General features: G+C 36.6%; 1 protein-coding gene across 1 annotated transcript in view; it reads left to right on the top strand.

Annotated features, from left to right (window-relative positions):
* The window catches only part of LOC113227398 (Down syndrome cell adhesion molecule-like protein Dscam2), a 161,969-nt gene that overhangs the window by 109,776 nt on the left and 25,389 nt on the right, over positions 1–26,804 (top strand). The window contains exons 19-30 of the mRNA XM_026460291.1: positions 612–746; positions 1,524–1,676; positions 4,577–4,706; positions 7,316–7,500; positions 8,379–8,558; positions 9,363–9,557; positions 10,582–10,782; positions 13,345–13,505; positions 13,779–13,971; positions 18,997–19,114; positions 25,277–25,431; positions 26,586–26,699. Coding sequence (XP_026316076.1) covers positions 612–746; positions 1,524–1,676; positions 4,577–4,706; positions 7,316–7,500; positions 8,379–8,558; positions 9,363–9,557; positions 10,582–10,782; positions 13,345–13,505; positions 13,779–13,971; positions 18,997–19,114; positions 25,277–25,431; positions 26,586–26,699 — 1,920 coding nt within the window. The remainder of the gene's footprint in view (positions 1–611; positions 747–1,523; positions 1,677–4,576; positions 4,707–7,315; positions 7,501–8,378; positions 8,559–9,362; positions 9,558–10,581; positions 10,783–13,344; positions 13,506–13,778; positions 13,972–18,996; positions 19,115–25,276; positions 25,432–26,585; positions 26,700–26,804) is intronic.

Raw genomic sequence — 26,804 nt, 5'->3', positions numbered from 1 at the left:
GTGTGTGTGTGTGTGTGTGTGTGTGTGTGTGTGTGTGTGTGTGTGTGCGCGCGCGAGTGTGTTGGGTTTTCCGTATCATCATAATTTAATTTTTGCAACCAGTTTGATACTAACATTGATTGGAAATCACATAATGTGATAAAAATTAAAACGAAATTGTCGCAGTTACATACGAATTCAAAAAGTCCACTGTGCAAATTTGTCACGAAACGATAACAATGACCGAGCGGGTTGTTTGTCTACGTTCCTAGCGGGCGTCCGGCGCGGCTGAACGGGAGATGTAATTAAAAAAAACTCATTTCCACTGTATGCCCGTAAAATAAAAATACCATAGACACAAATAAATCGATCTTTATCTTTATCTTTACTACTTAAAAGTAAGTGTGATGAAAACGAATTTTGTACACATTTGGCAGATATGCTTATCTAGGTACATGTTTACTTATTATTAATGAGTAGGCGTTGTAAAGCGATCATAATGATTAACGAAGTCGTTCCTAAAGAAAAACCTTTCGTGGAAAGCTCCACTCCTGATCAATTCAGGATTCTTCGCAACTGTGAATCTTGTTTTTGTGTGTCAGATTGTTCTAGTAATGAAGCTTTTTTTTCAGCCCCAGAAGAAGGTCCGTCATCAGTAGAATGTGGTGGCGTAACATCTACTGCTCTCAGAGTCAGTTGGCAACCAATACCGCCTCACAAACAGGCTGGAGCGTTAATAGGATATACCGTTTTGTATGCAGCTCAAGGTACAATTGTTTTATGATTGTTTTGCTAAAACTTATCAATAACGTTTACCAAAATGTTAGCGTTTAGCTCGAACAGTTTTAAATCAGTTTTTATATCAATCAATATTTCAATTTCAGGTACAATATTCACGTTATTGAAATTGTTAAATATGTCAAAAATAATTTTTATTTATCATTTGAATCTTAGAATAATAACGCATAGAATAAAAAAAAAATCAAATTCATGTAGGCTAGTTTTAGTATGAGGTTAATTTTCGGTTTTAGTGAATATTTATCTAAAAATACAAGTTGAAACGCGTTACTTCCTTGTGGAATGTGATGTTAGTATCTATTTTATGTTTGTCTGACGTATTTTTACACTCTCATTTACCGTACATTTCATCATTTTTAGCTAAAATTCTTGATCTATTCGCGGTGCAAGTTGACCTTGAGCACTGAAGGCCCGCCCGCTCGTGTAGGCCCATTGGGCGCGCTTCAATTTGCCTCACTTAGCGTGTGCGGACTAGGTTTCTATGCGTTATTATTCTAAGATTTGAATTTATGTCTCAGTATCTTTAACCACATAGAACATGCGTACATAATCAAAGCCTTTCGAAAATCGTGATTTTTCTAGTAATTTTCTGCATTAATCAAAACAATAGTTAGTTTCTTGACTAACATCAACTTTCATTGTAAATTGGAAATCAAACTTTCCAAAGTTCTCGAAAATCAATTATAAACAATTAAAGCAATCTAACCACAAACTAGTAACCAAGCTAACAAAGACAATGTTTCCAGGGCGACATTGGCTCAACGCAACGTCTCTGGTCACAGAACTTCGATTGCAAGGCTTGTTAAAATACACCAACTACACAATCAAAGTGGCTGGCTTCTCAAACTATGGAACCGGGCCGTTCTCGTTCCCCATTGTGTGCTCTACGATGCAAGACGGCAAGTATTCCTAACTTAGTAGTCCTAAGTAACACGAAACTAATTTGAAATAATAGTGTCAACTCATCCTTTACGTTGAACCCAAAATTTGCCTTAGTAAATAGTACGTTTATGGTCATTTACATGCTGAACCTTTAACGCGTTGAGACTGGCGTGTCCCACCGATGAAGCAGGGACAGCTCGTCCATCAGGCGCAGTGAACCACCGGTGGTCACACAACACTTGACTTTTGGTATGCTAAGAACCCACGCCGCCTTGAGCGAAAGTGGTAAATTTAAAGTTCTCATCCTGTGCAACAGTCAAATTTTCATAGCGTAGCTCCGGTGTTGGATATTGTGTCAAACAGTAAAAAATCAAGGTTAAAAAAGTATTTATTTGAAAAATGAACTGGAAATGTACTTAATAGAAAAATGAAAATAAACATAGCAAATTATTTCTATGAATTGTATTAAACAGCCAGAACTGCCAAAAAAACGTTTACTTAAGACAATAGGTTAATGAGGTATGCACCGGTGGCGCACCCAGCCCCGACACATTTGGTTGATGAGACGATGATGTACCATCGGTGGACATGTGAGAATCTTTCCCGCCGGACAGAAAATAATGGTAACTTTATTCCCGGTCTGAACGTGTTCAGGAATATTGTCATGGTTTTTTAATACTATAATTATGAATAGTTTCTATTTTTTTATAATAAGTGAGGAGAAGAATACGAACTTCTGTAAACACATTCCTTGAATGCAGTACATATTTCGCTATCTCCGGAGAACAAAATGATAATCGCAACAAAGTAATATTTCAGGAAAAATAAAAAAACATGTTTTCATAGATAAGTTCTTAAACACTGAACGTAGGTAGATTAATAGTTAGCTTTAAGGAAAGAATATTTTTGTGCATTCTACATACATATATTATAAATGAAGCCGCAAGTTAAGCCAAAATTGAGATATTTCAATAATAAATAATTAGTCAAAATCAATCATCATGTTGGATTTATATTGTGGATCATCATTTTATTCTCGTTGTGTCTGAGCCGAAAACAAGTATGGCACCGTTGACTTATCGTTTTATTCTACGGGTTGCAATAGTACAAGTGGCGAAGATAATAATTACATATCATCTTATTCTCGTAAACACAGTAAGATATTTTTTTGGAAAGGTCTTTTATTCTGCTGTTACAATGAAACCATAATATGATGATCAAGTTTTGCTTTATTATACGAACAGCCCGAACAGTTTGAAAAGGGAATGAAGTACGTACAATAACTGCGTGTATCGTTATTTTTAGGAGAACATAATTCTATTGTCATTTGTCATATTAAGAAACGTAACATATATATACATAACCATATATCATATAATTACATAACCTTATTCTTGTACACTTGGGCTTGGGTAGAAAATTTTAATGTTATTGTATTATTTTGTTATTCCGTAGGTAACTGCTTAAAATTCACGAAAAAAAATTGGAAAGATGATTGGTACCTAAAGATCTTAAATATGATATAACACTAAAACAGTGATAATGGCAGTTAACTTTTTGTTCTCCGGGGATGGCGATGTAGGCGGCATCCGCGATTGCTCTGATCACTTCGCACGAACTCGCACCAAGGGGAAACCCTCGTCCGTAGTAATGCAGACGCGTCCGTAGCGGTGCATGGATCAGCGAATAGCGAAACATGGACGGGGCCGCGGCCGATGCGTGGCGACGGGTTGTCGTTCTTTAATTGGTTGGCGGTCTTTGGCCGTGCAAGGAAATTTGTAAAATCAAATACGCACATTACAGCAGCTTTGGAGTATATTTTACGTGCTTTAGATATTCATTTGCTGTTGACTTTCGAAACAAAATAAAAAATTGTAATTTCATCCATTATCCGGGCTCGAAGTAGAGACTTCCCTATACTTGTTACATACAAACAGATTTTTTGTTCAAAGTTGAAAAGTATGACAACACAAGGGATTTAATCTGTACGTCCATCTATGTCATCCAACTTAAAGTTCCCACTCAGTTCCAAGTACAGTGAGTTCTACTTAAACTTTAGTTTGCCCGCGTCTTTGTACGTTGTGAGTTTGTCAAAGTTTAAGGTTGGGACTTGCCAAGTATTATTAAGATTGTCGTTTATTATTTTCAATTGTTCTCTTGTCTTAAAAGTTTTTGCTATAGCCGTAGTTTTCTTTGTAGAGGCAGTCCAAGGAATAACTAAGTAACTAGTTATTGTTAGTGCAAATTGTCCATTTTCATCCTTTGCAATTATTTTATGTTAGGTATAATTTTAATACAAAGATCAAACGAATGCTGAAGGCATACCGTGGTTCGAATCCAGCCCGATCGAAGGAAATTTTCTTAGTGTTCTTTGTACTATTAATGGAGTAATTTTCCATAAATAATTGAGTAGTAAAACATGGTGATATTCAATGAACTTAATATTACAACTATTTTATGGTTTAAGACATTTTCTGTAAAGAAAACAAACTCACTCGTTAATAGAGGGTGCTTACGTGTTGACAAAATATGACGGTATACAAAAAAAAAATGTGTTCCAGTGTAATAAAAATTACGATAATATTTTTGCATTGCGTACCATTTGCCATGGAACGTATAATTGCATATCTTAATCGAGTCTCTATTTAATTTTCAGCTTTTTGAATTTTCTTTTCAGCCTGTTAGGACCTTGATGTAGTAATAGTTTTCGGCATAAATCAATTATGTTTTAATTAAAAACTGAAATAATTACGGATAATTTGATAATTATACGTAAGTATTTTAATTACACTTTAATTACACACATTCACATCTGTTGATCACTTATTTTATAAAGTGTATTGTGGATATCGATTTTAATTCTTAACATTCAAACTTTAAGATGTATTGTAAACGCATATTATTTTTTTTATAACAGTGCCCGAAGCACCTGCAGAAATAAAGCTGCTGTCACAATCATCGAACACAATCTTGGTTAGTTGGAAGAAACCTAGACAACCGAATGGAAGGTTGCTACATTACACTGTTTATTACAAACCAACTGCAAGGTAAGAAATAAACTTTGTGATAACGTGTAATCTGAATTAATGTGCCAGCCAAAAATGTCACTTATAACTTTGAGACATTATTGTGAAAAATAAAATCTTAATCACGGACACAATATTGACTATTAATATTAATATACTATGTATATATATATATATATTAATATTAATATATATACATATATATATTAATAGACTAATAATATTATATTTTATTTTATTTCTATTGTAATGGTAAAACAGATTACAACACTATTTTAAAACAATACAAGGGAAAAACATCAGTAAATCTGCAATGAGAACTGTACACAGCATTCAGAAACAAGAAAATACAAGCGTCTGACACGGTTTGCTAGAAGACGTCGGTGTGAATCCGGCCGGATTGTAGGAATTTTTTCTAAGTGTTCGTCTATTTCGTTCGTAATCTTTGTATTAATAATTATAAGAAAATACAAATTGTGTGATTTTGTAAATGGTAAAAAGAAAACAAAACAAAATTACCTATTATTTAAAACTAAAATATGTAGAGGATGGATATTTTAAAATACTAAGTTCAGTTAACTGTTTGGTGATAGACTTTTTGAATATATGAATGCTATCATGGAATATGTCATGGTTACCACAAATTTGATCGTATGATTTACACTTTCGGTAAATAGGGCTATTTGCAGAAACATTGTTACTATTAAAAACTTGAGCAAGTATTGACAATGTAAGAGACTTTCTTTGATTTTGACCTGCAAGCACGGGTATTTAGTACCCGTGGTATAATAAAGCCACATGTGATCATACGTCAAAAATGCTTTTCATCATACGACAATCATAAACACAATATGAACTACATGACACTAATTACAAACATGTGAAATTTTATAACTATCACATATTAAAAAGTTTCGACTAATTACGTTCATAGAATATTTAAACCTCCCTTCTCAAAAGTTGTCATTTTACAGATGTGGCCTTATTACACCATGGATGTGTTACATGGTGTTAGCGCTGACTTTATCGCTAAATGCCAGCATCTAAATGCTAAACGGGGTAATAAAAATATCGTAGATAATTACGCGCAAGTGTGAAGTGACTTCCTGGAAACAATCTAATAAATATAGAAATACATAGTCTCTATTGATCCGTAACAATCGAGGTCAAACAACTTCAAAATACAGCAAAAAAACTCTCGTAGAACATTATTCATTCCTATAAAATATAGTCTGAAATAGAAAATCCCGAACATTTTTTTTTCTAGCAAACTGCCGGACGTAGAATTTATTTGAAAATTTTCCGTTTAAAAACTGAAAAGCGATAAAGTTAACTCGCAAATAGTCGAATCAGACTGTAAACTAAAATCAGGGAACTGAAATTTAATTCCATTTGAATACTTTAAATAGTTTCATTATTATGAAAATGTTGTTTTCATATGAAAATGCTAGTAGTTTATTTTTGATAGCGGTTTCGTACATGGAAGTACTGCCACCGTATCTATTTCTGCCGCCAAATAATTAGATTTAAATATAAAATAAGGTAAGTCTTTAATTCGTGAAATTGAGCTGACATCGCACACCAGTAGGTCTAGCACGATACGGCGCGACTTGAGCGAGAGCAAGATAAAGCGCGAGATACTGTTATTCTCGCATAGAAATCACGCGATCTACGTCGCGCTCGCGCAAGTCGCACTCTATATATTCTCTTAGCCCTGACTGATGCGACAAAAGACTTGTACGGAATTAGTATGAGTTTGGCATTTTATTCCCAGAAAAATTTAACCAGCCTCAAATTTTTTGCTAGATATAAACTTGAAATAGAGCTTAGCAAAATAATAAAAAAAATTGTGACCTGCATAATTTTATCCATTTATTTAAAGCAAAAGTGTGGTAGATATGTTAAATTAATTACCATCATCACTGCTATACTAAAAAAAGTCCAAAAAGCTGCAACACTTAAACGCTAAAATATTCAAAATCTATTCTAATCTAATTGGCTAATTAAATTTTAAAAAAATGACATTGACATCCGATTTGTCAATATTTTTTATGGTATTGATCACGGGCCCACTAGTCAAAAAATTACATAAAAATCCGTTCCGTTTCGTGTGATTGCGTTCCGTTTTACTTTACATGGTATTAAAAATCCCTAAGGACCGCTTTTATTATAACATCATCGGGACGAACAAGTCGTGCGCCTGATGGTAATCTACATTCCTGTCCATAACAGTTACAGTGCCACTCAGAGCTTTAAATTGCAAAGATCTGAGGGGCACTACCACTGCGCCCGTCACCCTGAGACATAAGTTGATAAATCCCACGTGCCTGTAATTTCACCAGCACCCTTCAAAACCGGAACACAGTAATGCTGACATTACTACTTGGCGGCAGAAATAGGTAAGGTGGCAGTACTACCATGGACGAACTCTTACCCAAGGAGCTCTACTGCTACTAAATTCAGACTAGATTTTGAGATCCCTTTACAAAAAACAAACTAATAGCCTGGTTAAATTTTGCATTTATTTTACTACCACTAAAGGAACAATTCCTTTCTTTTTCGTCAACAACTAGTTCTTCGTGTGCATCGTTAGATTTATAAAAGATTCTACATCACAGCGTTCTTTTCAGCAATGATGGGCCCCAAACGATAAGAGTAGACTCGATACAATTAACAGAAGCCTATGAAAGAACGCAAACTTTAGAATTGAAAGGCTTGGACACTGGACAGCAGTACGACGTGTGGGTAACTGCTAGTACCGCAGTGGGAGAAGGACCGGAGAGTCGACGAGTTAGTAATACACCTTCGCAGAGAGGTGAGTATTATAAGACAAGCAGTGCAACGCCCGTCAAGGCCTACACTAATTTCGGAGCGTAGGGTTGTCACAATTATTATTTTAATTGCAACTACAGGTTGTAAACACAATTTGAAAAAATGAGGTCTTCATGACATTATTCTCATGCAATATTGTAATAAACTTTGTTAAATGCAGTACCTACGTATTGATATTTTTTATAAGCATCGCGGATTGGTATCTCGATTATGGTAATTCTGAATTTGAAGTACTCTTGTCTAAACAACACATTCATATACATGTCTATTATTTGATGAGATTTTTAAACACCGAGCAAACGCTCCAATTCTATAAAGAATGGCGCGTGAGACGACCCGTGCTGTACTGCGCCTGGCGAGATTATGCAAACATTCACTTTCGCGTCCGAACACAGTGGGCGGTGGGCGTGCCAAGAAGCCGCTTTGCAACGTTTGCATGAAGTTAGGCAGTCACCAAACTTATTAACGCGGAATCGTCTCGTTGCGATCGTGTTTGTTTGCATGTCGTCGCACGACGGCACGTCGTCGGCATGCATACGGATGTGATCGGAAATTCGCAAAAAGGCGATTCGTTGCTGACCTGTGGCGAGCCGCGTTCATACGAACCGCTGCGAAATGCACGTCTTTTTCGCTCTACGCTTATGGACATATAGCTTTTTTTGCCCGGTTTTATGCGATTCTAGTTAATAAGCGTGGTAACTCCCTAACACTACATGGCTAATGGGATCGATAGGTACAGAGACATAGTGCAGATTTACACTGTATCGTGTTTATGACCTGTATTAATCGTTGTATAATTACATGCTATTCTTCGAGGTTAATATGAATCTGTTATCAGCCTAACTCGTAATTCCCATACAGTGGTAGCAGGAGTAGCCTCCCTCGGAGGAGAAGTGACTGTGGCAGTAAGGAATTCTCTTCTTCTGGAATGCAAGAGTGTCGGATCACCACCACCACGTACCGTTTGGTATCACAACCAGAATATCATAACGCATCACCCGCGATTTACGAGAAACAGGGATGACAGTCTATTGATTAAGAGTAAGTAGCCCTTTCAAAGTATTTTTATTTGACATTAACCTGACGTATTTTAGGTGTGACTACTGTCACTAGAAAATATTGCACGAAATATGCATAATCGTTTCATGTCCACTAATTGCGTACAATGGGTTGTATGGGTTCGTCAAGGAACCCTACTGAGACCGACATTACTTACTGTATACAGAATGAGCATAACAAAACACCAAATAAACTATAGAGATATCTACATCAATGCAACATGAGAGAATTATACCACAAACGTGAGAGCGTGTAAACTAACATAACATACGAGTAGGTATTATGTGAAACTAACTTAAGTTCCTGTAACTACAACTCCTGTGGGATGTATATGCGACCATATTAATGGGCCTAAGTTTGTCAGCGAACGGTTGTTACTGCGAGATTTGTTGCGTTGATTAATACTGAAACTCCGTAAACGATGCACTTGAGAATTTCGCGTATAGTGTTGTAATTTGTGTTAAAATGGAGTACGAGGCACCTTTAAGAACCTAAATGGAAATATAATTCGTTATGGTTGACGGATCTAGCAGCATGTTTTAACATTTGCCTATTTACGAAAACGACTTGGAAACAACTTAGAAATTCTGAAGATATTCACGTTTAAACATGTTTCGCTTTACTTACATTGCACCTTCACTGCGATCGCCAGCCCACTTACTAATCAGGGTTCTTGTGCAGAAATATTTTTTGGAGAGATCTACCTATATTCAATAATGTATGCTGACTCTTTTTCAACCACTAATTATATAACCAAAATTGAAATAACCATAAACATTTTCATAGGTATCGACCAATCCTTAAGCGGAAACTACACATGCTTAGCCAAGAACTTATACGGGTCAGATTCAGTAGTGTACTCGGTAAGAGTATTACCTTTACCTGATCCTCCATCATTGAGAGCTACGCCGTATAAGGATACTATAGTGGTCGAGTGGGATGAAATCAGGACTTATGGAAATGATTCTATGGGTGGTATAAGTAAGTTTACTTCCTTTCATAAGTTTCTTTCAGTTATTGTGATCTGTATATCGTCTGTGGATAGGAAGAAAGTTTAAAAAATGACATTGAGCAAAAATGAGTCATATAGATAAATAATATAAGTGAGACTTCACAGGATTGCAAGGTGGGTATTGTGTGGAGATATCTCTTTTTTCTTCTAAAAATATTTTATACATCAAATTTGTAATAAGTATGGAATTATACTAAATTCTGTATATCCCATTTCCACACTTTCCACCAACGATTTTGGGCAGAAATGGGTTGACATATAGATCATATAGATTTGAATTGTTTCTTGGTTTTGTAGAGATCTAATCGCTATTGGCGCTTCGGTAATCCGATAATTCGTCACTTACTTAGGGTATTTTTTAACTTCAGAGTCGCTTTGAAATTTTAAAATTTCATTCTGTCAGGTACATAAGGCGTTTCAGACTGCATAGCTTTCCTCTTACGATGTATTGTTAATAACAGCCCTATATTATGTTAAGATTAGTTTATGGTATTTTGTATATATAATGAATACACAGAGAAATATAAAGTAAATTGTTAATATACTGAAACGAATATAGAATCGTCAATTATAAGTTACTTTTAGAGTTTTAATTTACAGATTTTGTTTTAATAATGAAGGGTTTGTGTTATGAGCATTTTACGTTCTGTAATAGTATGAGATGAGTTGAATCATGAAAAGTAGCTTCTCAACTAATATTGGACTAGAAAAGCGTGACTTTAGCTTACATATTATGGCACATATTAAAGTAATACTATTACAGCTGAGGGCATTTATCTTGCCCCATTTGGGACGTTATTACTTCTGTTAATGAACATAAGATGGATTGTAAAGAATTCCAATATTGTCAAGTTAGAAGATAGAAGTATCTTCTAACTCATCTATACACGAAACTTAATTTGGAGAAAATTTTAAGATTTTGGAGTTACGCCTTTCGTTAGGCTAAGATGTGGCAATGAGTAAAGAAATAATATTATGAATTGTCACTTCCAGGTTATAATCTGACTTGGAGGGAAGGTGACGGTGTCTGGCAAGAAGCCTGGCCAGTGGCAAGGGAAACAAGACTACTAGGAATCCAACAGCATACACTTACTGGCTTAAAGTGTGGTACAAAGTACTCTATAAGAGTAACAGCTACTGACAGTATTGGAACTTCCGCGCCTGCACATATTGATGTCTCTACTTTGGGTGGCCGTAAGTTGCTTGTGTTTTTCATCAGCAAGCATTAACATGTCCCTAGATGTTTACAAGGCGTCTAACGGCTATGGGACACACAGGGAAAGTACCTTAAATATTGCATCTTATGTAAATTTGTATAAAACGCTAAATAGTACTTCAGGAAGATAGTCAATTAGTAACACGTTGCCATACAACCGTATTCTTTGTTCAAATGTTCGTGACACTCTCCACCAGGAAGGAGCCGGAAGGTTCGATTAAGCATATACTTTCAGTAGCAGTAGAGGTCCTTGTGGAAGAGTTAGGGAAGTACTGCCACGTTACCTATTTCTGCCGCCAAGCAGTAATATTAGCATTACTGTGTTCCGGTTTTGAAGGGTACTGGTGAAATTACAAGCACATGGAACTTGTCAACTTATGTCTCAGGATGACGGATAACGGACGGGATTATTTAAGAAAGATGGTCATTTAGTAATACGTTGCTATGCGACCGTATTCTTTGTTCAACTGTTCGTGACAGATAGTTGGTATTATAGAGACGTTATTTTTTTTAAGTTAGTAATAATGTTTGAATGTGACATTTTTAAAAGTTGCTTGTCTTATCTGAGAATCAAACCGACCAAATGGAAAAAAAATCCGGATTTTCATGATGCCGATCGAAAGGGTCAATTATATGAATTAATTCGTTATAAGTAACATAGTATTTTAATTTAAAGGAACACCGTTCAATTATACAATTTATTCAGAAAAAACTTGGAAGTTGTCGATGTATCTACGATGATTGCAAGAAATTTATTAAATGTTCAAAATGCATGCAAATGCAAATGTTCTTGTTGGTATGTAAATTCTCAATATTTTGATAGGTTCGCTGCCTGTAGATTTTCTTATCTTGTTATATTGGGTATTCGAAATTATACGTCTCAATTCGGTTTTTTACTCGTCCACATGCTTTGTCAAATTGCTTTTTGTGTAATAAATCTTTCACATATCCCCAGGAAAAAATTGTAATAGCGTAGGTCTGCGGAGCTCGCGGCCATCTAATCTAAAAAGATCTGGGTAAGAAAACATTCATTAAGAGACTAGGCTGTTCTACGACTATTAGCGGAGCCTCATCTTGAAACACAAATATTAGCAATAAAAAACCTTACAATTCATTTTCCTAAACTTAAACGTGAAATTTATGGTGTTCCTTTTAAGATACCATATTACATTAAAAAAATTTTCATCCATATAGTTGACCCTTTCGATCAGTATCATAATAAACGTAAATTCTATGAACTTCGAAAACTACAAAAAGTCACTACACTGAAAAGTGAAAAATAACAAAATCCAGATTTAATCCAAACGACAACAAAACCCGTGCTACTTTTCATTTATTTTTGTCTTATTTCGTTTTGTACATGGTATCACAGTTATTTATTAATCAATATAATATCTACATATATGGTTTATTTATACAATTACAACGTGAGAACTATAATGTTAATAAAATATTATTATTTGTATGTGCTACTTCTTCAAACTGATCAATAGGTAGCACACCTATTGATCGGTTTGAAGTTTTACTTTACCACTAAAAAATATTGATAGTTAAATATTACAATATCTAATCAATTTTTCTTTTTGGTGTCGGTGCCAGCATAGGAAATAAAAAGAAAGAAATACCATAATGGATATATCTCTTTACTAAATACTAATACATCTTGCCTTTCAAACGAAAACAAAATTTTCCAAATCGATCAAGAATTGACGATGAAATTGGTGAATACACTGTACACTGCCTATAAAATTTGACAATTTCCACCTATTTCCAAGGGAATTTCCAGATTCTGACTTGGTAACAATGGTACCACCGTTTATTCTGGTTTCAAATAAAAAAAAAGAATTTTGAAAATTGGTCCACAATTGTCAAAGAAATCGGAGAACATACACAAAAAATACATACACTCGAACATAGAACCACCTCCTTTTTTTAAATCGGTTAAAATACAGAGTTTTTTCACATTTCAAATATCCGTTCAATTCCCAGAGATGAGGTAAGCAACTTTTTAAAGTTTTTACATTAAATAGCTTTTAAGTAGCAATAAAGCTCCTTGTGAAAAAGTTTGTCCAAGGAAGTACTGTCACCTAACCTATTTCTGCCTTCAAGCGGTAATGTGAACATTACTGTGTTCCGGTTTTGAAGGGAAAAGGGTTGGTAAAATTAGTCACATGAGACGTGTCAACTAATGTCTCAACTAGTGTCTGTCAGATCTTTACGATTTAAAGCTCTGAGTGGCACTTCAACTGCTATGCACAGGCGTGTCGCTTACCACCAGGCGCACGACTTGTACATACATCCCGTCACTTGGTATCATTTAAAAAAACTTGTTTGTTCGTAAAAATAGAATAACGTCTCCATGAAGCATTTTATCCTATCTACAATATTTAAAGTACTTTCCTTCTAAGTCCAATAGCCGTGGAACATCCTGTGTACACAAATATCCCCATAATCCATTAATATTTTGTCAGGTACAGATTTTTATTTTTTATTTATTTTAATTCTTTTGAAATAGTTCTTATTTGTCTTTTTTCTCATAGCTCCAATGTCTCCCACATCAACTGACTGGCTCTGGAGTAATGCAACCCACATCTACGTCCAGCTGAGTGGCTGGGACGATGGGGGTTGTGACGTCACTAAATGGGATGTTGAGTATAAATTGTTGGGTTCTAACACTTGGTTGAGGGCTGAGAATAGAGCGGTAAGTACCTGCGATTACAATAAAGAAGATTGCTATAAAACATATTTTATCATTGGTCAGGGTCTATAGCCCTAAGACTGTTAATAACAGTTAAGACCATTCTAGAATGAAATGCAGCGAACCGTATCAGAAATGACTCATTAAAAGCCACAGATTTTACTGTATAATTTAATACACTACTATTGGGCCGCTCAAAGAGTCAACGTAGATGTTTTTTCACAGGTTTCATTTCAACTTCTAATAACATCTCAACAAAACCTTCTTTTTCTTTAGCCTCTTGACCTAAACCTGGGCTGGTCGTATATAGAAGGCCACTACCAATCACCGTCTCTCCGTTCCATGCCGACATCCTATGCCGTTGGATCTCTCTCGCCGGCTAACTGGTATCAACTTCGAGTGACTGCTGTGAATGATGCAGGCACGGCTTCTAATGTTTATACTTACGCTACCAAGACTGCGGATGGAGGTAAGTTTTAAACTGCTTTCTTTTCTGCTTCATTATCACAACCAATAAGACATGTGTTAATATTTCATCCAATACTAAAAGTTTTTCTCAATATTTCTGAGAACATTGTCAAGTGTTTTCATCTTGTCTTTTCAATTATGATTTAGGATCCCAACATCGCGTCAATATTTTCGATATTCATGACACGATTTTAGTCTCTTCCTTTGAAAAACTGATAGCCAGAGATTAAAATCATGCCAGTCAATCAATTCTTCCAACTTTAAATATCAAATAGTGGTCTTTTGTTCACCCTGTTAAAACGATATTGGAAATATTCTTTGAACGAAGGCCTATCTGCATTTTCATCTCACTTCTTCCGCAAATGGTTGAAGTATTGTCTATTAAACCGTCAGAATATCATATAAAGTTTGACAAGTCCCTGACTTCGTCAGATTTCTAATAACAAAAGTTTTGATGAGGGAGTCGAGGCGATGCTATTTTATGAATTCTTGAATAAACAATATTGGATAAACATTTCTCTCGGAACATCGTAATTTATTTTGTAAAAGTAGTTAAATAAATGTATAATTATTAAAGAGCTCTATAAAATAACTAAGCAGAATAAGCATTGTTAAAAATAGGTATTCAATTTATTATAATAATAGGGAAATTTAAGTAATCAAACGCTTCTTGTTTTCAAATTGTCGGTACCTAATTTTAGTAGCAGTAGAGCTCCTTGTGAAAGAATTTGTCCAGAGAAGTACTGCCACCTTACCTATTTCTGCCGCCAAGCAGTAATGTTAGCATTACTGCGTTCCGCTTTCGAAGGGTAAGGGTGCTGGTGAAATTACAGGCACAGGGGATTTTTCAACTTATGTCTCAGGGTGACGGGCGCATTGTCATTGCCCCTCAGATCTTTGCAATTTAAAGCTCTGTTTAAAGTTCGTCCCGTCACTTGATATTATAAAAAAAACCTAATAATGCTACTTTGCTATAATGTAATTTTCAATTCTATGTATTGCTCCACATTAAGTTAACTAAGGTCTTAAATAATAGGTCCCTATTACACCCTTTAAGGGCATAGCAATAAAGAGCAAAGGGCACCTATTTTATAAATAAAAACAATCTCTAAACAATTAAACAATCTCAAAAACATAAACTTGCTAGCTGTCTAATGGCGCGTTTACACCAATTCGCCAGGTAACCCTCGCTTGCTCGCCAAAGGTGGCAAACTACTTGGTGTAAATAGTGAGTCGTCAGACGTCGGTAGTTTGCAGCTGAAGTCGGCCGAAACGACTGAGTGCGTCGCTTTCGACAAGGCAAAATAGTCTGCCAAAGGCGGCAGACGACTAGGTGTAAATTGTGTCTGTTATTTTTCATTTTTTCGTACATTTTGAGATATTATTTAATATATTCTCAGTACAGAGTACTAAAAAAAACCGACCTCAAAAGTTTATGGAATTACATCTATTTGTCAAGTTTTATTGAAATCGGTTACCGGAAAGTGCGCGAAACCGGACGAAACCGAATTTTCTTCGAACTTAATTAGGAGCAATACCGAAGTATCCTCTTTCCAATAAAAAAGAATCATCAAAATCGGTCCACAAATGCCGTTATAGTGAGTTATAGCGTAGTTACACGTAAATGCTTTGTTAAGACTGTCAAAAAAAATGTTAATTTAATTGCTACTTTATTTATGTTCTTTTTTACCAAAGTATAAAATTACTATTTTGTAAAATTACTTGTTTTTTGTTCAGCTAAATGTGCCGGTGATTTGTATATCAACTCTGTGACACATCACACTAATGCGTAGGTAAAAAAAATGCAAAGTAACCGTAATCAGAAATCTCAAGAAATCAGTGCTTCCTTGAAACATCAACTCCCCTTGCAAATGTATTCAAAGATTTATGTCTCCCACAAACCTTCTGAATATTGAACATTTGTGGGATTTAATGTCCTCTGTTTGCCGCCACTAACTGTTTTACTATTTTGCATTCATGCTTTTACTCGCCGGTCGCTACAATAACATTGTGGTCTTCTAACTCTGTCTTTGAATTAGTAATGTTATGTGTATGGTAATTTAGGCACATTATTTCTCATGTTTTGTGAGTTTAACTTAGTATAACAATATGGGCTATCACTGTGGGCTGTTTCTTACACGCCGCGCGTGTTAGACTTAGGTATAACTAACTATAAGAGCGATCATGGTTACCAATCCCTGACACTCTCTGTGTGTTAGACTCAAGTACGTACGAGTATAACAATATAGCAGGTTATTGTGATCTGTTTCTTACACGCTCTGTGTGCTAGACTAAGTTATGACAATATGGGCGGTCATTGTTACCAATCTCTCATACGCTCTGTATATAAAGGTGCTTTTCCACCGGCGAGGCAAGACAAGACGAGAATTGAAATTTGTATGGCAAAATTTTAATTCTTTCCTTGCGTCTTCGGTGGAAATGGTCTGGATTGACGAGGATGGCCGAAGCGAGAATTGAAATATTTGTTGATGGAATATTGAACCGTATTGCTGCCTTGATTATAAGTATTATACACTGCAACGAAAATACGATTACTCGCACGAGCCCGTGAGGAAGAAAAAAGAAGGCTTCATCTGGTTCTTTTTCCGTTAACCTATTTATTAACAATAATTTGTGGTATATGTTACTGAAACCGCGCGTTTATCGCTAGACGAAGTGAACAGCACTGAATTGGTGGACATATCCTGGCCAGATTTCAATTATCATCTCGTCTCGTGTCGTTTCCACGAAATATGGAAAATATGAAAGATTATTGTCACGTATTTCTTAGACGCTGTATGTTTTTGACTTAGATATAATAATATCGGCAATCCTTGTTACCATTCTATCGCACGCCATATCAATTTATGTAAATCGATGTTTCGTAACATCTATTTCATACGAGCAAATTACATTTGAAATCATCAAGTTGATTCCACACCTACTATTATACGTTAGTTATTCATAATTCAATATTATTGGGTATAAAAAATTAGAAGAAACAATGACCACGATACTTAGGCTGAGGACATCGAACGTGGGAATGGCCTATACGTGTCACTATTTCTCACATGACATTAAATTGTATCTTCAACATTATAGTCAATTGATAAACTACCTAAATAAATGAGTGACGATAAATTAACAATTACGACAGTAATTTATTTACGAAATTTTATAAAAATTAAGAGATGACGGTATAACAAATTGAAACAGAGCGCTGAATAAATGGCGCCTATTAAAATATTTTGCCACCGCATCTTATATTAACTTTCGTGTCACAATTTACTCCAGGAGCAACGAAACCTTACTCCATCATCTGTCATTTGAGGATCAGGCTTCTCTGCTGCGTAATTTTTGCCATATATTTTACTTATTAAAAAGATTTTTTCCTAATAATGTTCCTACAGTCAGGGCTGGGCAGATAGAATACAAATATGTTCAAAAATTACTACCTAAAATGTATTTTGTAATTGGTATTATAAATATCTGGAAGGAAAGTATTTTGTAATTGATATTTTAAATAATTTTGTAGTGTTTTCTTTGTTTGATTTATTTTTGTACAACAAAGTTTGTGTAGAACTACATTATTATTATTTAAAAAACCATTAAACATAACAAAATTTTTCCGGATTTAAATCGCGTATATTTGTTTTTTCAAACAAACCGACGTTTCGGGCCCTTTACAGATCCCATGGTCATGGTGGTGCAGTACTAATTAATATGTTTTAGTTTATTCTAATTTCTATTAATAATTAATAATAAATTAAACATAATAAAAATTCATTCAATAAAATAATTTGTAAAACTTAATGTAGCGTAAATTGGAATGTTTTCTTTGTAAAATTAAAAATGAGGTATTTAATTAATAACTATTGTAAATATAGTGAAAAAATAGGGTGGTTTGCATTAATATTAGACATAACTGGTTGAAGACTGTACCATCTCAGTCAACTGTGACCATGGAACCTGTAAAGGGCCCGAAACGTCGGTTTGTTTGAAAAAACAAATATACGCGATTTAAATCCGGAAAAATAGTTTCATTTCCTATGTGTAACAATCGCGAAAACCTAAGAACTCGATACATAACAAAATTGTCAATCATAAAACACATTACTGTCAGATATTTGAAATACCAATTACAAAGTACATTTTTGGTAGTAATTGAAAATAGAGTTCGGTTAGTGGTAATAACAATAATAAATCTTTATTACGGACAACAGGGATCCATGAAGTATTATTAACAAGAATAGTTTATAATTAGGTTAGTACTTAAATTCTACTACGGATTTTGTGGTTGTTATTACATGCCGCATAACGGGCACTTATTCCCCTTCGTGACAGTCTTCAATAGGCCGTTGCTGCTGCCACGTATTCTGTTTAATAAAAACGCCGACTTCTTCCGGTAATGATTGTGTATTAGTTTTAAATAAGTGAGCTCAAAAAACCATATTATGTACTATATACTGTCGACACTCCTTTATTTATGATATCAGATAGTGGTAAGCGGGACATCTATCTGTACCAATTGCAGTGCCACTTAAAGCTTTAAATCGCAAAGATCTGAGACGCACTGTCACAGTTCCCGTCACCGTATGACATAAAATTTACGAGACCTGTATACCTGTAGTGCCACTAGTGTCTTTATCCTTCAAAACTGAAACGCAGTAATGCTCACATTGATACTGAGGTGCTTGCTTTTGCTTGGCGGTAGAAATAGGTATGATGGCAGCACTCCCTTAGATAAACTTTTTCACAAGAAACTCTACTGGTACTAAATGAAAGTATATTATATTTCGTATTTTAATTCAAGTGTTACACGTATATGGTCATTTCAATCTCTAGCCCTGCCTACAGTTATATCTTAATAAGAATCGTCGTCGAACATTTACAACACAGAATATTTAATAGCATATCTTATTCAGTGCCATCCCCTAGCAACAAACCAGTGTACTCAGATACATTTCAATCACAATTATTAAAGTGTTGACAAACTAACTTATATATTCATCTTTTGTCGGTACAGAGGAAATCGGTCCGCCGTCAGAACTTTTTGACCTGAACATGCTGGTGATTATCTGCAGCTCCATCCTGCTCGTCATTTGTTTGATGGCCTTCATTTGCATATTGCTCAGAAGACATCGGTGAGTCTTTGTTGTTTTATATGATTGTGGGTTTAGGTTAACATTCATGAATAGAAGGCTGACTTTTATATTACTTTTATTCGACAACTTAATTATAATTCACAACAATTCAAGTAGAGAACATATCTATCAAAGTGAAGAAAAAACAAAGACAAAAAAGGCGCGCAAACTGCGTTATTTAACGGCTTCGCCCGCCACACCATCCCCCACGGAGAAAGGTAAAATCACCAAATTTTAAACTTTACACACCTACCGGATCGAGAGACGTATGGGTTTGCAGAGGCTGAAAATCCAGGAGATTTCTTAATCGCTGCAGAAAACTCTGGTTGAGGTGATGCATCAGTTACAGGAGGCTGGTGTTGGTCTGTCTAATCTGGAGTAGTCTCTTTAGTCCTAATAGTGTATGGGTTAGTTAATGGTTGCTCAATAAAAGCAGGTTTGAGTCTGTCGACACTTACTATGACTGGTTTTCCCTTAAAATCGATAGTAATGGTTTTATCATCCTCAGAACGATTAAGAACTGAGTACGGTCCCGTGTATGGGAGCTGTAATGGATGCCGAACAGCGTCGTCCCGTAGAAATACGTGAGAGGCGTGAGACAGGTCCTTAAAGATAAAAGACGTGGGTTGTGTGTGACAAGACGTGCCGACAGGTCGAATGTTCGACATGTGACGGCGTAGTCGGACAACTAGATCAGTCGCGTCTTCGATTCTGTCAGGTCCGGGTGCAGGTACCAACAAGTCACCAGGGAGGCGCAAGGTTTCGCCGTAAAGCGCGGCGAAGCGGTTGCTTTAAGGTCCTCTTTAAAAGCCGACCTCATACCCAATAGCACGAAAGGAAGGGCATGGACCCAGGAGTTACCGTGGCATGTAAGAGATCCGGAATGGCTCAAATTATGGAGCTTATCGAAAATAGCTCGGCGAAATTCGGGAGTGACATAGGGCCGAGGCTTGCTTGTTGAAAGATCACAGATTAAAGAGAGATCGGTGCCAAGGATTATAACTTTGGTAAGTTGGAGGCTGGTAGAATTATTCTCCAAAGGTCTTAGGAGTTCTTCATCCGACTTTTGTGACTTGGATCCTCGTATTAATGGAAATGGAAATGGAAGGTCCTCGTATTCCTGCTCCAGGGTGATAGCGTTAATCCTAGACATGGTATCAGCCACATCGTTGTCATCGCCTTTGATGTGTTTTATGTCAGTCGTAAACTGACTTATAAAGGAGAACCGATTGAGTTGTGCCGGAGCGAGCTTCTCTCGGCGCTGTAAGAAGGCGTACAGCAACGGTTTGTGGTCTGTAAAAATAGTGGCGTGCTGGACCTCGACGATGTAACGGAAATGCTGTGCGCTTTCGTACACCGCCAAGAGTTTTCTATGGTAGGTGGGCCACTGAGACTGCTGAGGCGTCAGCTTCTTGCTAAAGAATGCAAGAGGAAACCATTGTCCACCAATTTGTTGCTGCAAGCAAGGGCCGACGTGTACGTATGAGGCGTCAGTAATAAGACCCAGCGGAACATCTCTAACAGGATGTTGTAGTAAAGTCGCATCAGCCAAACTCTTCTTACACGCCTCAAATTTCTCGAGCAATTCCGGAGACCAAGGAAGGGTTTGGCTCCCTTACTGTTGGTAGAGACAAGAGCATCGATTAAAGGCGCCTGGTATTGAGCGGCGTGAGGGATAAATCGGCGATAATAATTTATCATTCCAAGGAATCGCCTCATGCCATGTACAGTTTCAGGTGGTGGAAAACCCATCAGATGTTGAACCCTGTCTTTAGGAGGGCGAGTGCCCTAGTGCATTGATCAAATTGCCTAAGAAAACAACCTCGTTGGCACCAAGAACGCATTTCGAGGGGTTTATGACCAGCCCGTGTTTCTGGAAACGCTCTAAAAGAAGGCGCAAATAATCCTTGTAAGTAGCAGCATCCCAAGAGAAAACTAAGACGTCGTCTACGTACGGAAAACAGAAATCGAGACCCCGTGTGACCTCATCGATAATACGTTGGAAAGTTTAACCAGCGTTTCGTTAGCCGAAGGTCATAAAAGGAAATTTGAAGAGGCCAAACGGGGTAAAGATGGCTGTTTTCGAAATGTCGTTCTTAAAAACGGGAATCTGATGTTATGCCTTCATAAGGTTTATAGTGCTAAAAACAATAGCACCAGCGAGGCTATTGGCGAAGTCATTGATGTGCCTAACAGGATATCAGTCCGGGATTGTCCTAGCGTTTAAAGCGCGGTAATCGTCACATGGACGCCAGGTGTTGTCCTTTTTAGGCGTCAAATGCAGAGGAGACGCCCAAACACTTTCGGAAGAACGGGCAGTGCCACATTGAACCGTGTATGTAATTTTAACGGCTTCGCCCGGCACATGATAGTCTTAACTACGTTGTTCGGTGTTATGCCACTAGATGGTACCTCAAAATATACCATGAAATTTTATATGGAAATTAGTCAGTTTCTAAAATAGTGTGCGCATTCTATTGAAATTGGTAGAACAATCAACTAATATTAAGGTGATTTTCCACCGGCTAGGCGAGACGAGTATTGAAATTTATATAACAAAATGTCAATTCTCTCCTAGCCCATCTTCGGTGGAAATGGTCTGGACTCACGAGTATGGGTCAAGCGAGAATTGAAATATTTGCTGCTGTAATACTGAACCGTATTGCTGCCTATATAGAGTATTATACTCTTTAACGGAACACGGTTTCTCGCGCGAGCTCGCGCATTCTCGCGAGTGCTCGCACGGTCTTGCGTGAGCTCGCGCGTGTTCATCAACATTCACCATCACATTCAACAAAAATCGCGAGATTGTGGGGTACGTACGATTTGAGATTTAAAAAAAGATGGTTTCATCTGATTTTTCTTCCGTTAATATATTTAATAATAATAATAATTTACAGGTCATGTTACTTCAGCCGCGTATTTATCGCTGAACTGAACAGCACTAAATCTTTACTATCCACAATCACCGCGCGAGCTCGCACGAGATCGCAATGGCTCGCGCGTGCTATTAATGGCAATTTTTGGTGAAACAGGCCGGCGAGATTTCTATTCTCGTCTCGCCTCGTCTCGTAACAACTCATTAGTGGAAAACTATCATTATCCTTAGCCCAAATGTGAGCAAACAATGTAATGATGTTTTTACTGCGACTGTGTAAAGATTCATTCATCAACACTCGTTATACAGGGTGATTTTTATCACTAGCTAAATTTAAATATTAGGATCGTTGATGAAAATATAAAATACGTTTGTTTTTATTTTTAGTTTAGTACCCAGTACTAAAATGTTCAGATATGACCTCACAACTTTATCAAAAAAAAACGGCCACGATTTTACTACACGTAACACACCGCCGATACTATTGTAACATTCCCCGCGCCTCAGCTTAGCCCTCTGCCCACGCGTCGTGATCGTACTCAAGGTCTACGGTCTACGGTCTATTTCGGCGATGGGTCAGTGGCGCGTGCTAATTATGCTTGATTAAAAACTAAATAATAATAATAACGCAGACACTCAACATATCCCCGCACTAGGGAAACCCTGTGTCGCGGGTGCCGTGGACACACACATAGACATCCACAAATTACACCCAAACTCACGAGAGAAATAAATGTAGGCCACACAAACATTTATCCCGGCCCGGGAATCAAACCTGGGACCACTGCGTGGCAGTCCGGCATGGTAACCGTTTGGCCACGGAGGCAGTTAACCTCTATCATAACATAACACCCACAATTGTTAAAAAAAATATACATAAATAACATCTGCATTACGTATTTGTTTTTCACGATCTATGAGGATAAATTAAAATATCAATATTCAATAATAAATGTTGCTACACTTATTTTCTTTAATCACGGCCTACAGTCTGGCAACGTTATTTTTATAACTTCAAAATTTCTGTCTTTCAAAAGCCTTTGAAAATTGTCTCAAAGTATTCATCCCTATAATACAGCTGTGCTTAAAAACTCCATCCATCTATTAAATTGAGCCAACAGTGATTGATGGGCTCTCTTGATGTATGATGTAAGACCCTGACCCAGAAAGACTGATTACGTACAGTTTAATAAAGTTGTGAAACTATCCGTAAAATATTAAAGAGATGATTTTAACAACCTGTAATACTTTTGAATAGTTATTACTTTCATTTCCAAAATTAACCGCGATTATGTTGAATTGTCACTCCAAATCGATAATACTTAGAAAATACCTACCTCAAATTTTCAAACTTAAACTCACATCACACACATTTTCAATCTTCATTACATTGATTAAACTCTCCTATTCTTTCGTAAGTCAAATTTCCTTGAGAAGAATAAGCAGTAAGCTCTAGGGGTTACTTTTGTAATTAAATGTCTTCACTTTCCTAATATTTATTTCAAATATCCATAACAAACAAAAGAAACAAGGCCGTCGAGACCGTTCCAACCTGGTCGGGTTCGGTCTGTAGACCCCTTGAGACGTAACTGGTTGATAACTTTAGTGTCTCGGTCAGCCGTGACCGACTTAGATCCGAAAAAAATTGATTTCAATTTTTAAGATTATTGAATGTCACGATGTTTGACCTGAAATTACTCCACTAGTTTGTTATAATTATTAACACAAAGATCGAACACTTACAAAAGAGTCCTTTGATCCAGCTGGATTCGAGCCAACGTCATCCAGCAAACCGTATCAGACACTATGCCAACTAAGCCACGGAACGAACTATCGACCTTACGAATTTTTCTATGTTGCAAATCTTTGTTTTTGGTTTTTAACGACTTTTTTGCCGTAACGCCATCTGTGAGAAATCTATTTACCTAAAAAGTATTACATTATTTTTTGTGAAGTTACTGCGATCTAACTCGAACTTTAAAAACTTGGTCGGCTAGAATATCATATTTGTTTATAAGGCGTATTTTAATTCAAAATAAATGAAATAAAAATTTTATAAAAAGAAAATATTTCCAAAATTAGCCCTACCGGGACCAGTCTCCTGCACCAGTAGCCACGGTGCAAAACGTTGGACCATTGAGGCCTATAACTAAGATTCTTATATCAAAAACCCCTTTCCAATGCATAGTTACTTAGGAGATTGACTGTATAGAAATTTGTGTGATATCTTCTTTGTAGCGAGGCATTATCCTAGTGAGTAAGAACACTATTTTTTTTTTCGTTTGTATCGTATAATTATAATAAGACAAGAAATGCAACTTCCTCCTGTTCGGAGCGTAGGGTTGTCACATTATTATTGCAGTTTTACTAAGTGTAATAAGGTAATTCATCACAGTATTCTCGTGTTATATTGAAATAACCTTTGTCAAATGAGGTACTAAATACAAATAAAAAAATGATAATAAAATGTTACACAGTTCCGAATTTAGGCCCTCGCATTCAAACAATCATAAACACAACAATAAACACCTCCACTCTTTGATGTCATTTTTTAAACACCGAAAGAATGCTTCAATTCTATAATGAAAGGCGCGTGAGACGACCCGCGTTATGCAACGCAAGTGCCTCGTGAGATTGTGCAGATGTCTGTGTCCGTATACTAGAGATGGGTCGTCGACGCATTTTCCATTAACGAAACGTCACCGTCCGTCGTCGACGGTCAACTAGTCAAATAGTTAAATTCGTCAAATAATCGATCAGTCAACTTAGGTTGATTTTCGTTTTATGGACGATTAAAGAAGAAGAAGAAAGAAGACGAAGAAACGGTAAATTGAATCAACTAAGTAGGTATTGAGAATTTGAACTATTGTAACGGAATTTAAACTATTTTTTTCCGGATCCAAATCCGGAAATAAAAAACCCCAAGACGTTGGGCTTTTTTGGAAAGTTCAAAATAATTTGTTTATGGAAGTCTACGTATAATTCGACTAAGTTCGCGTAGAGCCTTGATTAACGCGTGGACTATTCGTTTAGCCGTCTACCAATGCTACTATAATTAACGAATTAAACTAGTTAATCGAAGAACGGTAGACCGTAGAACGTCGATTGGACGTGAACTGTTCAGTAAAGTAGTTCGTCCATTCGACGCTGGTCTCTGTACGTGTATAGCGCGCGGCGGGCGTGCACACATACAAGCCGAGCTGCTACGTTTTACTTGTTTATTATAATATTATATTTGTGTTTTGCAAAAATATATACCAATAGCAAACACTTAATACCAACAGGCAAAGTTACGCGTCGCAATATCGCCACTCGATCGCAGATGAAGTGAAATCGAGAAACGAAAGTGTGGCCTCACATTCGGAACACAAAGAGCGATACGTGCACGCGCAGAGGATCTATACATCACCTATACACACTAGGAAGAATAGTAAGAACGGTAAGTATTGCTCCGAAAGAAGTTTTTGGTAAACCTTGAAAATAGAAATTTACACTGATAAAACAATATGTTTGGAAAAAACCAAATGTTTAAAATTTAGATGATCATCTTGTTTCCTAGCAACATGTTAAATGCCTATTCTTTATCTTATCGTATCGATGGCATACACTATAATGCTTGCCATTCAGAGCCTATGAACCGCAATGATTGCAGTAACCAGTTTAGTAGCAGTAGAGTTCTTTGTGAAAGAGTTCATTCAGAGACATACTGCTACCTTACCTATTTCTGCCGCCAAACAGTAATACGAGGAATACTGCGTTTCGGTTTTGAAGGGTAGTGGTGTTGGTGAAATTACAGGCACATGAGACTTGCGAACTTATGTCTCAGGTGGAGTTATGTTATGACTGATTGCACCAACCCTGATAGGCTAGATAATTTGATTAAACTCCATAATTTTCAGTGTAGATGATTTATACTTGTCTCTGGAGCTTTTTCTAGAAGCACCAGGCGATGTAGATATTTTGAAGTTTTAATTTACATAACCGTGGAATGGAACAGAAGCGTATTTTTTAATCACAGCATAACGAACTTTATGTCAAATTGTGTAACGTGCAAATTAAAAACTCCAAAAAACAGATCGCGCGTCTTCTAGTAAATTCTATTCCTCTGGAATTCCCGTAGCTACCGTATCGTATCCAGTTTTTACAGTTTATTATGCTACTTATATACAATTTTGTTTCAAAAATTCGCGTCCATTGTGTTCAGCGGCAATGTGAATTGAACCTAAGTACTGTGTCTACTTTTTCGGCCATATTACTAAAAGTAACATATTTGTAGAACCGAAGGGGAAAAAGCTTTGGTCATCTAGTGCGTCACGACAGGTTTTTTAGAAACATAATAGAAGGGAAGGTCGAAGGAAAGAGAGGCAGAGAAAGACCGAGACGAAGTTATTTAGATCAGATAAAGGAAAAGAAAACTAAAGCGCTAAACAGAGATGATTGGCGATTACTCCACCGACAAGAGCCTAGCTCTTTAATAAGAAGAAGCTACATATTTGTAGTATGTTTTTATCATTTTTACGTTCAAGTTGTGAACGGATACAAAATCATCCAAGCGTCATTTGAATTTGAATGATCCTTTCTATTTGTCTACAGAAATGTTCGAGATAAGTCCATACGCAGAGTTTGCTCTTGGGTTCCGGACGTTCGATCATGTGGAGAACCAGGACTTGCCCAGTCGACTGCCCAGCAGACCCAGATTTGATACTGGTAAGTGGATATATTTTGTAACAGCTTTTAAATCTGTACAAAGCACAAGTTCGATCATGTTTGGAGTACTGCTGCCTTTGGGACGGCTCGGCCCATTACCAGTTA

Source organism: Hyposmocoma kahamanoa, unplaced genomic scaffold, assembly GCF_003589595.1.
Source record: "Hyposmocoma kahamanoa isolate Upper Pololo Valley unplaced genomic scaffold, ASM358959v1 210, whole genome shotgun sequence".
NCBI lineage: Eukaryota > Metazoa > Arthropoda > Insecta > Lepidoptera > Cosmopterigidae > Hyposmocoma > Hyposmocoma kahamanoa.
This window is presented reverse-complemented; position numbering and strand designations above follow the sequence as displayed.